The sequence below is a fragment of the Hemitrygon akajei genome, unplaced genomic scaffold, assembly GCF_048418815.1.
Source record: "Hemitrygon akajei unplaced genomic scaffold, sHemAka1.3 Scf000113, whole genome shotgun sequence".
Taxonomy (NCBI): Eukaryota; Metazoa; Chordata; class Chondrichthyes; order Myliobatiformes; family Dasyatidae; genus Hemitrygon; species Hemitrygon akajei.
Window position 1 is genome coordinate 1,829,357 of NW_027331999.1, and position 12,822 is coordinate 1,842,178.

The 12,822-nt window shown below is 47.6% G+C and overlaps 1 protein-coding gene across 1 annotated transcript; it reads right to left on the reverse strand.

Moving 5' to 3' along the window:
- Positions 1-4,358: 4,358 nt before the first annotated feature.
- Positions 4,359-12,500, reverse strand: LOC140723431 (endogenous retrovirus group 3 member 1 Env polyprotein-like). Its single transcript, XM_073037997.1, has 2 exons — positions 11,761-12,500; positions 4,359-6,876 (listed from the first exon to the last, which is right to left on the reverse strand). Exon 2 carries the CDS (start codon positions 6,582-6,584, stop codon positions 4,914-4,916), a length of 1,671 nt encoding a protein of 556 aa, XP_072894098.1. The 5' UTR covers positions 6,585-6,876; positions 11,761-12,500; the 3' UTR covers positions 4,359-4,913.
- Between the last annotated feature and the right edge of the window lie 322 nt (positions 12,501-12,822).

The window sequence follows — 12,822 nt, forward strand, 5'->3', positions numbered from 1 at the left end:
CATAGTCTCCCAAATTAATGATGTGAATTATGTTATTAAAACACCCAACTGACTTCAACTAACACAGGTGGTACACATAAATATGATAAAGCCTGTTTTGACAAGCAGGTGCCATCTGTGTGTGTTGTTGTCAAAACAAATGAAACTGGCAACCCTGAGAATGAAACAATTGACTCGTCTGAGACTTTTCACAAGCCAAACATGGTCCCAGTTAGGCTAATGAACTCGGTTGTTCCAGAAAACATTGCTAACAAGTTGTCTCATCTGTAGCCAAAGCAACATCCACAGCTGAAGGAATTAATTCTGAAGTTTAAAGATTTATTTCCCGATGTCCCCAAGCAAACCACGGTCGCAGTATATGATGTAGATGTTGGTGAAGCCAAACTGATTAAACAACACCCACTTCGCATGAACGTAGAAAAGTGTAAATTGGCTGACCAGGGAATTGAGTATATGCTGGAGAATGGTATTATTTGGCCTTCAAAATGAGATTGGAGTCACCCTGCATTATTGTGCCCAAACCTGATGGTAGTGTTAGATTTTGCACTGAATATAGAAAGGTAAATGCAGTAACAAAAACAGATGCCTATGCTATCCCTAGAGTGGATGATTGCATCGATGAGGCTGGAAAACCCAATTTCTTACAAAGATTGATTTGTTGAAAGGGTATTGGTGTGTTCCATTGACGGACAGAGGTAGAGAAATTTCTGCATTTGTGACACCATCTGGGTTGTATGAATACAATGTTTTGCCTTTTGGAAGGAAAAATGCTCCAGTAACAACCCAGAGATGTTACTTAACTTGGCTAAGAGTGAATTTGGCCATGCCAGTGTGACCTGTCTTGGCTATGTTGTAGGTCAAAGCAAGTTGGCTCCTGTTCAGGCAAAAGTCCAGGCAATTTCTCAAGTTCTTATTCTGACTGCTAAGGCTCTTAGAAGGTTTCTGGGAATGGATGGATGTTACCGTAAGTTCTGTAAGAACTTTGCTGCTATCGCTCTGCCTCTGACTAATCTCCTGAAGAAGGGTGAAAAGTTTATTTGGACTGAGCCTTGTCAGAAGGCATTTGATTGATTGTTATCAGTATTTCAGATTAGGCCAATCAATGTAGTGCTGTCAGCAAATTTAATTAGCAGATTGGAGCTGTGGGTGGCAACACAAGTCATGGGTGCACAGAGAGTAAAGGAGGGGGCCAAAGTGACAACCCTGTGGGGTATGTGTGCTGAGGGTCAGAGAGACAGAGGAGATGGAGCCCACTCTTACCACCTGCCGGTGATCTGACAGGAAGTCCAGGATTCAGCTACACAAGGCAGGGTGAAGGCCGAGGTCTCTGAGCTCCTTGTCGATACTTCACGCCTTTGTATGGCTACTGCTCTGCCGATGACTGCAAGGAACTGCAGAGAACATCAGAGAAACAAGCCTCCACTCCATGGACTCTTCCTACACTTCCCCTCCATTGGAAAAGCAGGCCATGTACTCAAAGAACCTCATTACCTGGACATTCTTGCTGCAAACCCGCTCCCCCATCGGGGAAGAGATACAAAAGCCTTAAAGCGCGTAACACCAGGCTAAAGGATGGCTTCCTGTCTGCAGTTACAAGCCAAATGAATGATAAAATGGACTCGGCCTCACAATGTAACTCGACGTGACCCTGCACCATATGTCTATCTGCACTGCACTTTCTCTGCAGCCATAATGCTTTGTTACAGTGAGTGTTTTGTCGTATATCAGCTCAATGTACTGTTGTAATGTATCTGTCTGTGTGGATGGTACGTCAGGCAAGATTTCCACTGTAGCTCAGTACATGATGATAATAAATAAATTTCCCATTTTAATTGTGTGGAAATATTAGACAGACTGAGCTTCTGCTCTGGAACCACAGAAGGAAACTGAACTGTTGTCATTCCTGTGGAAAGCAAATATATGGAAAATGCTTCAATCTCACATTACGATCTGCGGTAACTGGGATCAGGTGACCGGTGGTGGGTCTCCCATATCAATATCAGAATCAGGTTTAATAGCACCGGCATATGTCATGAAATTCGTTGTCCCTGCGGTAGCAGTAGAACCTAATTCATAACAATAGTTTTTAACAATTGTGATTTAAAATAAGAATATACATATATAGTACAAAAATAGAAAAAAAATTAAAGATATAATAAACTATCTTAATTGTGTGGAACTATTTGACTGACTGGGTTGTTGCTTTGGAAATTCTAAGGTGAAGCTGAATTAAACTTTTCACATTTATGAGAAGCTCAGATAAATAGAAAAGGCTAAATTCTCACATAAATGGGTCAGATACCCAGAAACATTGGCTGCACTTCAGCGCCTCAAAACATTGGAATGAAACATGCAGAAAGTATTGCAGAGAAAAAGACATTGTCCACCCACAACGAGAGGATGTGACAGATCCGGATCTCACTGCCTTGTCTGAACGGGCGAAAGGTGAAGCTACACGGACACGTAGAGCAGTGACCCACAGATACTGCAGATCTGCAGAAAAACGAACAGGAAACGGGATCAGGTGACGGGTGGAGGGTCTCCCACCTGAACCGGTGACTCTGCTCCTCTCCCCTCACACACTGCCCGACCCATCTAATTAGTTTTAATTAGTTTTGCTACAACAAGTGTATGGGACATTGGAAAAAAAGTTGAATTTCCCCATGGGGATGAATAAAGTATCTATCTATCTATCTATCTATCTATCTATCTATCTATCTATCTATCTATCATCCGCCGCATTCCCCACATTATTCCATATTTACACCAGATACATGTCTACTTTTCCACACCATATCTTCCCCGATCCCTTTCCCTCCACCCCCAGGTCACAGAGTCACCGGCTCAGACCCAAACAGGAAATGTTCACGTTTCATTTAAATCAGCTCTGTGTTTATAAACACTAATTTCTGTTCACATTCCTCCGGACTCAGTGGACAGGAACACAGAAACATCAAATGAGAAACAGCAGGAGGCCATTCAGCCCCTCTAACCATCAGCAAGGTGGCGGCTGCTCTCCCATCTCAGCCACATGTTTCTGTCCGATCCTCATTTCCTCGATCCCTTCGGTCTCCACACATCTGCCGGCCTCACTTTTATGTGAGGACGATCACCGAGTCTTCACTGCCCTCTGTGGAGGGGATTTACAGACATTCACCACCCTCGGAGTGGAGACATTTCCCCTCATTACAGTCCCGGACAGTCCATCCCTGTTTCAGAAACTGGGATCCCTGGTTCAGCCGGTGTTTGCCCCCAATGTGGTGAATCCCTCTGCTCGCCACCACCGTGGGTTCAGACATTTCCACAGATGAGCCCCTCCTGTCCCCACCGGGACAAACATCCTGTCCGCCCCCTCTCTCACCATCTTCATCCTTTCAATAAAATCCCCCCGGGGAACCAGCATCAAACCGACGGGCCGAGCGGTCTCCTCCTACCTCTCAGCGATACATCAGACTCCAGCCGCAGGAGACGCTTCACAAACGCCCCCAACTTCCCTCGGAGGGAAATGGAAATAAATCAGAAAGCGGACATTTACTTTGAGGTTTTCTCCGCTCTGAGGAGGCGGTCGGCGCTCGAGCGGGAGACGGACTCAGCGGGGTAACGCCCACTCGGCCTGTCCGCCTCCGCGAATGGTTGTAACCTGTGATTGACATCGCTTCGCACCAATGGAAATGGCGCAGCTCCTGAATCCTCTGTAGACAGCGGTGCGGGGGGGGGGGGGGGGGGGGGGGGGCTGGTCACGTGATTATTAGCCCAGCCGTTAAACCGATAAAGCTCGAGCACAGCAGCGCGTGGGTGACGTAAGACACCGCGCACGTGAGGGCAGATCCCGGTGTCGGGAGCCCATGTGTGACGTCAGTCACACGTGGGGGGAGGAGCTGTGTGACATCACCTGTGGGAGAGCGCTGGCATTTAAAAGCACCTTAATGGACTTTTCAGTGGGACAACAACATTAATGACGGGTTTCATCACTGAATCCAGTGTTGTGGGATGTAAAGTCCCCTGTTATGTGTCCGGCTGTGCCGTGTTGTTGGTGGAGTGGGCAGCGTGGTGTTTGTCTCGATTCGGGTCACAACACCAGAATTGCCAGCGGGGTCCACACACACTGTATTAGTCAACAGAAAACCTCTCGTCCCTGCAGTCTTTGTCATCTGGTAAACTCAACACCCTGACAGTGTGGACCATAGATACCCCTGCCTCTCAGAGTCAGGGAATCACTCAGACAGCTGATCGCTGAGAGGAATTATATTTATTGGTCATTAAAGTTCGCCCAGATTCGTTTGGACGGATTTGATGGGGAGTTCGGGGGTTTCACAGTGGACGGCTGTCAGAAATAATCCTACACTCTGAGTCTCAGCAAACTGCAAAGCGGCAAAGCTTTATTTTTCACGAGTCTGCAGAGTCGGACCCAAAACTGCTCCAGCAGTATTGAGCCCAGAGCATTACATTTCACTTCCTTTTATACAGTTTCAAGTAGGTTATCACGTGTCCCTCAGTTGCTGTATCATTCCTACAATTATTCATAGTCAGCTCCACTCTCCCCCTCCCCACAGGCTTGTACATTTCGGGGGTCACATACACATTTTCTCATATCCTCTGTCCTTGGAGTTAGCCATCCGCAGAGCCATGTCTGCCAAGTTTTCAAACACTTATCGGCCTTGGAGTTAGCCACAAGAGTACAGCTTATCTCCATCTGTTCCATCCACCTCCGCTCTCAGCTCCTAGCTTAATGACTCCTTTTTAGTTCTTCATGATTACCACAAGGTACAGATTGTACCTATACAGTTTTGCAAGAATCTTATATCCTTATTTAGCAATGTGTCAGCATATGTTTTGTAAGCTTAGATCTTAGCACAGTCTAACCTTAACCCTTTCTCTTCTTACAATTCCACCCTTTTTCTTTTTAGAGTGTGCTAAGGATTTGTCCAGGGATTCCACTCTTTCAGTTCCCTGCCTCGTTGCAACAGCATTTTAGCCGGGTCAGCTGGGTTCCCTGGCTGCATTACCTGTACTACTACTCGCGTTATTAATGCTCTCAAGCAGGGTATTAAGCATGGTAATATGATTATCATTATGAGTATTCCGCCAAATATTAACAGGGCTATTCGCCACCAGCTTCCTCCCAGCAGACTATCCAGCCAACTCAGGTTCCCTAAGGATCTCCAAGTTTGTACTGGCACATGGGCCAACTTCCGAATTTTGTCGGATATTTTCAACACTGCCTTTCCATTATCATTTATCTTTAGGCAACAGTTTGTCAGATTGAACTTTCCACAGACCCCTCCCTCGGAGGCCAATAGGTAATCCAATGCTAATCGATTTTGGTATATGGCTGTTCTCATCTGGCTTTGCTGCTCAGCCAGCAATTCCAGAGCCAATGCGGTTTGGTTGGTGATCACCTCTACTACAGCTTGTAGGCGTATTATTCGATTTAACATATATACCGGGGTTCGGTAACCCCATGACCCATCCTGGGCCCAAGTTGCTGGTCCGTAATATTCAATGATGCGTGCTGGAGGCCACTCGTCGCCCCATTCTCCCACCTTTATCTCCCGCTTCTCCCTTCTCAGTGAGTCAAATAACTTGATTCCCAATTCCCTATCTTCATCCTGGGGTAGGAGGAAGAACTCTGGCCTTATAAGGCCTAAGAAACAAACTCCTCCCCATCCTTTCGGCAATTTGGTGTATGCCTGATTCCCACAAATCCAGAACAGACCTTCTGGGACAAATCCTCCTTTCTTTGCTTTCCGCCAGGCTTTCCAAACACTGGGAATTCCTTCGTACGGGTTATGCCCACTGCAATTCCAGATTCCCGAATTGTTTCCCATAGCCGTACAATTGTCCTTTGCCCCTTTAGTTATGTACCAAGTCGGCTCCTCGGGCCACCAAGTGGCATTATTTTTTGTTTTAGCCAACTTTATACTCTGACATGGGCTTTCTCCTACTTTCACCTTCCCTTTTCTTTCTACACATACTTGTCCTTCCGGATAGTTTGTTAACTTCCATTCTTGCGTCCTCCCAGTCCTTTTCTTATCCCAATCATGAGCCAATAGCTCCCACACACTCAAACTCTCACCTATCCATGGCCATTGCTCGCTCATGTGGGGTCCCCCACAAACCCAACAGTCACTTACATTTAAACTTGTAGCTATTCGAGTTGCTAAGTCTATAAACAGGTTTTCCTTCATTTCCGGTCTTGTTTTTCCATAGGTTCCCCATTCTTCTCTGACTCCACCAAACTCTGCCCTTCCTTTTTCTTCCCTTTCACATATCCATTCTGTCTCAGGGCATGTACTTTCTCGTACACTCCAACTTCTCCCTTCTCCTTTTTCTTCTCTCACTGATCCACCGGGGTATCCCCTGTTCTTTCTCAGGGTATATTTTATTCCTCCCTCTTCACATTCCTCTTTTTCTTTTCCATAACATTGGTCATTTACATGTGAATGTGACACAAGGGCCCCGGGTCGTTCTTTTCCTTTCTCCAAAACTCGGTTCCTACACTTGTCACATTTCCCTTCTATTTTTCCCACATACAGAATTAAATATATTACAGTCAATAATGTAACAGTCCACATTGAGTTCATTTTTGTTGCCTTTTCAGTTTCACCACCAACGGTTCTTCACTGGGAACACAGGTCCACTCCGTGTGTCCCTCAGGCTTAACTGGTCCCTTTATTCTGGATGCGTGGGTCCACCCTTTCTCTTTTGTTCGTACGGCCGCCTCGGTGGTTAACAGGACCTGGAAAGGGCCTTCCCACTGTGGTTGTAACTTCTCCGGCTTCCAGGTCCGTACCAGAACCCAATCTCCAGGCACGATCTGATGTAAAGCAAAGTCGAGCGGCGGAGTCTGGGCCAAGAGACCCTTCTTCCGCAGTTCTGCAAAGGAACGAGATAGTGCCAGTAAATAGTTCCTTATAAAAATATCACCCCCTTGTAGCGTGGGGTACCCTTCTACCTTATTCCAATACGGGAGTCCAAACAGCATTTCATAGGGGGAGATTCCTATATCCTTCCTGGGTGCTGTTCGGATTCTTAACAGGGCGATGGGGAGACACTTAGTCCAGGGTAACTTGTTTTCTAGCATTAATTTGGTCAATTGCGCCTTTAAGGTACTGTTCATCCTTTCCACCCGTCCCGAACTCTGGGGATGCCACGGGGTATGGTATTTCCATTGGATACTCAATGCATCACAAATCAACTGGTGCGTCTTGGAGGCAAAGTGTGTCCCTCTGTCCGAGTCTATGGACCCCATGATCCCATATCTGGGGATTATGTTTTCTAGTAGTATTCGGGCTACTGTAGGCGCATCGGCCTTTGTGGTCGGGTATGCTTCCACCCAGTGGGTAAAATGATCCACTATTACTAACAGGTACTTCCATCTCTGCACTGAGGGTAGTTCGGTAAAGTCGATCTGGACTCTATGGAACGGTCTCATGGCCAGTGGCTGGCCACCTCTTGGAGTGGATCGCATCACTTTCTTGTTTATCCGCTGGCACGTCGGACATCCAGTTATCTCTTGCTGGGCCAGTGTGTATATTCCTTTGCATACATAGTCCCTCAGAATTGTGTCGCACATGGCCTGTACTCCCCAGTGGGTTTGATGGTGCAACTGTTGGAGGATGTTGCGGGTTACTTCCTTATTTAGTACCTGTCTCCCATCCGGGACCGTCCATTTACCATCAGTGTCTTTTCGGGCTCCTAGTTGGTTCATGCTATCAATCTCTATTTGGGTAAACATAGGTTGTTTAGTAAGTCCTTCCCTCACTGGTATCAAGGTCAGGAGTTGGATCGGGTCTTCAACGGCTGCTCGTTTGGCCTCCCCATCGGCTAGACGGTTCCCTACTGCTTCAGGTGTTGATCCTTTTTGGTGTCCGGGTACATGTACTACCGCAATCTCAGTTGGTAGGGCCAGGGCTCCCAATGTCATACTTATCATTTGCTCGTGTGCCAGTCCCTTTCCTCTGGCCGTTATCAGTCCTCTTTCTTTCCATATCTTCCCAAAGGTATGTACTATCCCATAGGCGTACTTAGAGTCAGTGTATATTGTTCCGATCCTCTTCTCCAATATCCTCAGAGCCCTCTGGAGTGCGTATAATTCGCATGACTGGGCCGACCAGTTTCCCGGTAATCTCCCGGACTCCACTATTCTTTCAGTCTCTCCGTCAATGATGGCATATCCGCTGTGCCGTACTCCATCAATACATCGTGAGGATCCATCTATATACAATTCCTGTCCTTCTCCCAGGGGAACTTCCTGTAAGTCCTCCCGGCTCTTTGTTTGCAAGTCCAACAATTCAATACAGTCGTGTTCTGACTCCTTTTCTTCTAGTCCTCCATAGAGGAACTGGGCTGGGTTGCAACTGGAATCCTTTGCGAAGTTTAGGTCTTCTCCGGTCATCAGTATAGTTTCGTACTTTAGAATGCGGGAGTCAGTGAGCCACCGATGTGCCTTCTGGGCTAGTAGGGTGCTGACCGAGTGGGGAGAATGCACTGTGATCTTCCCTCCAAAGGTTAGTTTCCGGGCTTCCTCTACCAATACCGCTGTCGCTGCCACTGCTTGGATACAGGTGGGCCATCCACGCGATACCGGGTCTAACATTTTTGACAGGAAAGCCACGGGTTGCCGCTTTCCTCCTCTTAGTTGGGTGAGTACCCCTTGGGCCATTCCTTCGGCATTGTTGACGTACAGCTGGAATGGTTTTTCCAGGGCTGGCAAGACTAACACCGGAGCACGGATCAATTGCCCCTTGATATAGTTGAATTTTTGCTCCTCTTCCTTTGTCCATTTTACTGTTTGCTCATCTTGCCCGAGTTTATCATACAGAAATTTCACCAGGGGAGTATAATTCTCAATCCAGATTCGACAATACCCCACTAACCCCAGGAACTGTCGTATCTCCTTCTTGGTACGAGGTAGCGACATCCCTGTTATTCCAGCTATCCTTTCTGGGGTAATGCTTCGCTGTCCCTTACTGACCCGATGTCCCAGATACCTTACTTCCTTTTCCACGAATTGTAACTTTTTCTTGGAGACCCGTAGCCCCTTTTTCCCTAGGAAGTTCAGTAATCTGATGGTATCTTCCTGCACCCCTTTCTGTGTTGGCCCGGATAGTAATAAATCATCCACATACTGTAGCAGTTGGTTCTCTGGAGCACATTGGAATTCCGCTAGTACTTGCTCCAAGACCTGCCCGAATAGGTTAGGTGACTCAGTGAATCCTTGCGGCAGGACCGTCCATCTGAGTTGTCTTTTCCGCCCTGTTGTAGGATTTTCCCATTCAAACGCAAACATGTCCCGACTGCTTTCTTCTAGCGGGCAACTCCAGAAAGCATCTTTTAGATCTATTACACTGAACCATTCATGGTCAGGGGAGATTTTACTCATCAGGGTGTACGGGTTGGGTACTACCGGGTATCGGGTCTGGACTACTGCATTTAGACCCCGCAGGTCTTGTACCATCCGATAAGTCCCGTCCGGCTTTCGCACCGGGAGGATGGGGGTATTATATGGCGACATACATTCTTCCAGCAGTCCATCTGCGATCAGCCCTTCAATTACCGGCTGCAGCCCTTTTCTTCCTTCCATCGCAATGGGATACTGCTTCCTCCTTACTGGGCGACCGTCCGGTAGCAAGGTGATCTGTAGAGGGCTGATGTTCAATCCTCCCCTATTTCCCTCTCTATACCACACCTCGGGCTCTATTTTCTGGTCGTCCTCTTCTTTTAATGCGAATAATTTTACTATTATTTCTCCATTGTTCGGCACTGTTCCAATGCCCAGTTGCACTTGCAGGTCCCTTCCTAATAGGTTGAATCCTGCCGAGGGCAGCAGGAGAAGGTCTTGCCTTGTTGCCCTATCTTCATATCCGACTTCCACATTGTCCACAATGGACACTTGTATCGTTTTTCCTCCGATACCGGATACCTTCATTACTCTTGTTCCTGTTCGGGCGCCGGGAGGTATCTGGATTACACTGGATCTTTCAGCACCCGAATCTACCATAAAGGTTGTATCTGACCCTTGGGGACCTAATTTCAGATTTACCAGGGGTTCCTGTCGATAGTTTCTTCTCCCCAAGGGTAGGAACCCCCGACCCCCCTAGTCTTCGTCCTCCATCATGGCATATGACCTGACCTCTCGCCGATACTTAGGACATTCCCGTTTAAAATGTCCTTCCTCGTTACAGTGGAAGCATCTTAGAGTCCTTCGCGTTTTCCTTCCTGGTTCTTGGCCATTGCCTCGGTCTGACCACGTTCCCCTCTTTTCCCTGTTTTCTGTGGTTACTTGCTGTACTGTCTGAACCATTATCCTAGCGGTCTTTTTCTGTTTCTCCTCGTCTCTTCTTACAAACACCTTCTGCGCTTCTCGCAGTAATTCACTCAAGGGTTTTGAATTCCAGTCCTCTATCTTCTCTAGTTTCTTCCGAATGTCTGGCCAGGCTTTCGATACAAATTCTACCCTAATTAGCTGTTGTCCCACCTCTGTCTCCGGGTCTACCCCCGCATATTGTTGCATATTTTTCCGAATTCTATCCAGGAAGTCAGTTGGGGTCTCATCGGGGTTCTGGTGGCTTCCAAATGCCTTATTGAAATTATGACCCTTGGGGACCGCTTGTCTTATTCCCTTTATCAGGAATTCCCTCATGTCTCTCATGTTTCCTCGTCCTTCAGGAGTCTGTTTGTTCCAGTTTGGCTCCGTGAGGGGAAACTTAGGTGCCCCTTCGGTAGTCTTTTCTTTCTCCCACATAACTATAGCCGCTTGTCTTATCATTTGTCTCTCTTGGGTTGAGAATAACGTCCCCATGATGGAATACATTTCATCCCAGGTGTATATATTAGGCCCGAGGAACTGATCCAACTGTTCAGCCAGTCCCATCGGATCTTCCAGGAGGTTCTTCATTTCTTTTTTAAAGGTTCTTACCTCAGTGCTGGTCAGGGGAACATTCACATACCCCGTTCCCCCATCAGGTCCACTCATCGGGACCTCCCTTAAGGGGCATAACTTGGGCTCCTCTTCCTTTTTCACCCGTTGTCGTGTCCGGGAGCGCGTCATAATAAAGGGGGGTCCTGATTGTGGTGGATTCCCTTCCTCCCACTTCTTCCTTTCTTTTTCTAACCACTCATCGTATTCCTCTTTTCGTTTTTCTTCTTCTTCCGCCCATTCTTCCCGTTCTTTTTCCTTTTCAGCCTCCGCCTCCCGTGCCGGATCGTCCGGTTGGAGGGGGGCAGAGGGAGCCGCCTCCGGTTGTTCAGGCCGGGGCACGTAAGGCGGAGGTAAATGATTCAATACTTCCCAAGGAGGTTTCTCCTTGTTCTTTGTTTCCAATTTGTAACTTCTGGCTGAGTCTCCTGGCCCCGAAACCCAGCAAGAGGCGTATTCACTTTCTTCTTCTTTTACATTTGGCTTAGAGTTTACATATATGTTTAAGGCCTGTCTAACCCAATCCTCATCTGACCCAAATGGTGGCCACCATACCGAGGACCCTTTTATTGGCTGTTTGGACCATGATTTGCAATATTCTACCATTCTCTTTTTCTGCTTTCCCTTTGTTCGTCCATATCCCCATCCTGCAAACATTCTACCGAGGGGGCTATCAGGAGGTACCTTCGGGAACAAACCCGAACTCTCCGGCTCCTCTTCCTTTGAGCTTCCCCCTCCCATTATTCCCTTCCCGGCCCGGTTCTTTTTACTCTAGGTGTCGTCACACCTAGTTTACCCGGTCACACCCACCTAGATCTCAGTTAGCTAGTCTCACTTACCCGGTGTGCCGTAGAACCGTCTCCTTTCCTCCCTGCTTTGCCGCCTTGCGCTGTCCGGATCTCACTCGCTCAAGCCGTTTCAGACGACGAGCAAGGAATCAGGGACTGCCGAACTCGGCAGGGTGCACCTTCTCCGATGTCCTTCCTCTCGCCCTCCACGACCGGAGTGGGGATCCCGGACGAGACCCCCAGCTGTCAGAAATAATCCTACACTCTGAGTCTCAGCAAACTGCAAAGCGGCAAAGCTTTATTTTTCACGAGTCTGCAGAGTCGGACCCAAAACTGCTCCAGCAGTATTGAGCCCAGAGCATTACATTTCACTTCCTTTTATACAGTTTCAAGTAGGTTATCACGTGTCCCTCAGTTGCTGTATCATTCCTACAATTATTCATAGTCAGCTCCACTCTCCCCCTCCCCACAGGCTTGTACATTTCGGGGGTCACATACACATTTTCTCATATCCTCTGTCCTTGGAGTTAGCCATCCGCAGAGCCATGTCTGCCAAGTTTTCAAACACTTATCGGCCTTGGAGTTAGCCACAAGAGTACAGCTTATCTCCATCTGTTCCATCCACCTCCGCTCTCAGCTCCTAGCTTAATGACTCCTTTTTAGTTCTTCATGATTACCACAAGGTACAGATTGTACCTATACAGTTTTGCAAGAATCTTATATCCTTATTTAGCAATGTGTCAGCATATGTTTTGTAAGCTTAGATCTTAGCACAGTCTAACCTTAACCCTTTCTCTTGGAATTATATTTATTGGTCATTAAAGTTCGCCCAGATTCGTTTGGACGGATTTGATGCGGAGTTCGGGGGTTTCACAGTGGACGGCCGAACTGTCTCCGTTGTCCAAACATCCTTCCAGGTGAGGCGACACTTCACCTGTGAATCTTCCGGGGTCGCCCGTTGTGTCCGCTGCTCCCGATGCGGCCGCCTCCACACTGGTGATACCGGCTCCTCCGCGGTTGTGCGGGGTAGGGGTGTTTTTATCGGGTGTCGATATTATTGTTCCCTTTTGTGCGGGAGGTGTGGTTTTTGGGGTTTGAAGATTGGGATCCCGT

What these genes read in the sequence shown, in the direction of transcription:
- LOC140723431 (XM_073037997.1), bottom strand. Translation starts at nt 6,584, where the DNA reads ATGAACTCAATGTGGACTGTTACATTATTGACTGTAATATATTTAATT.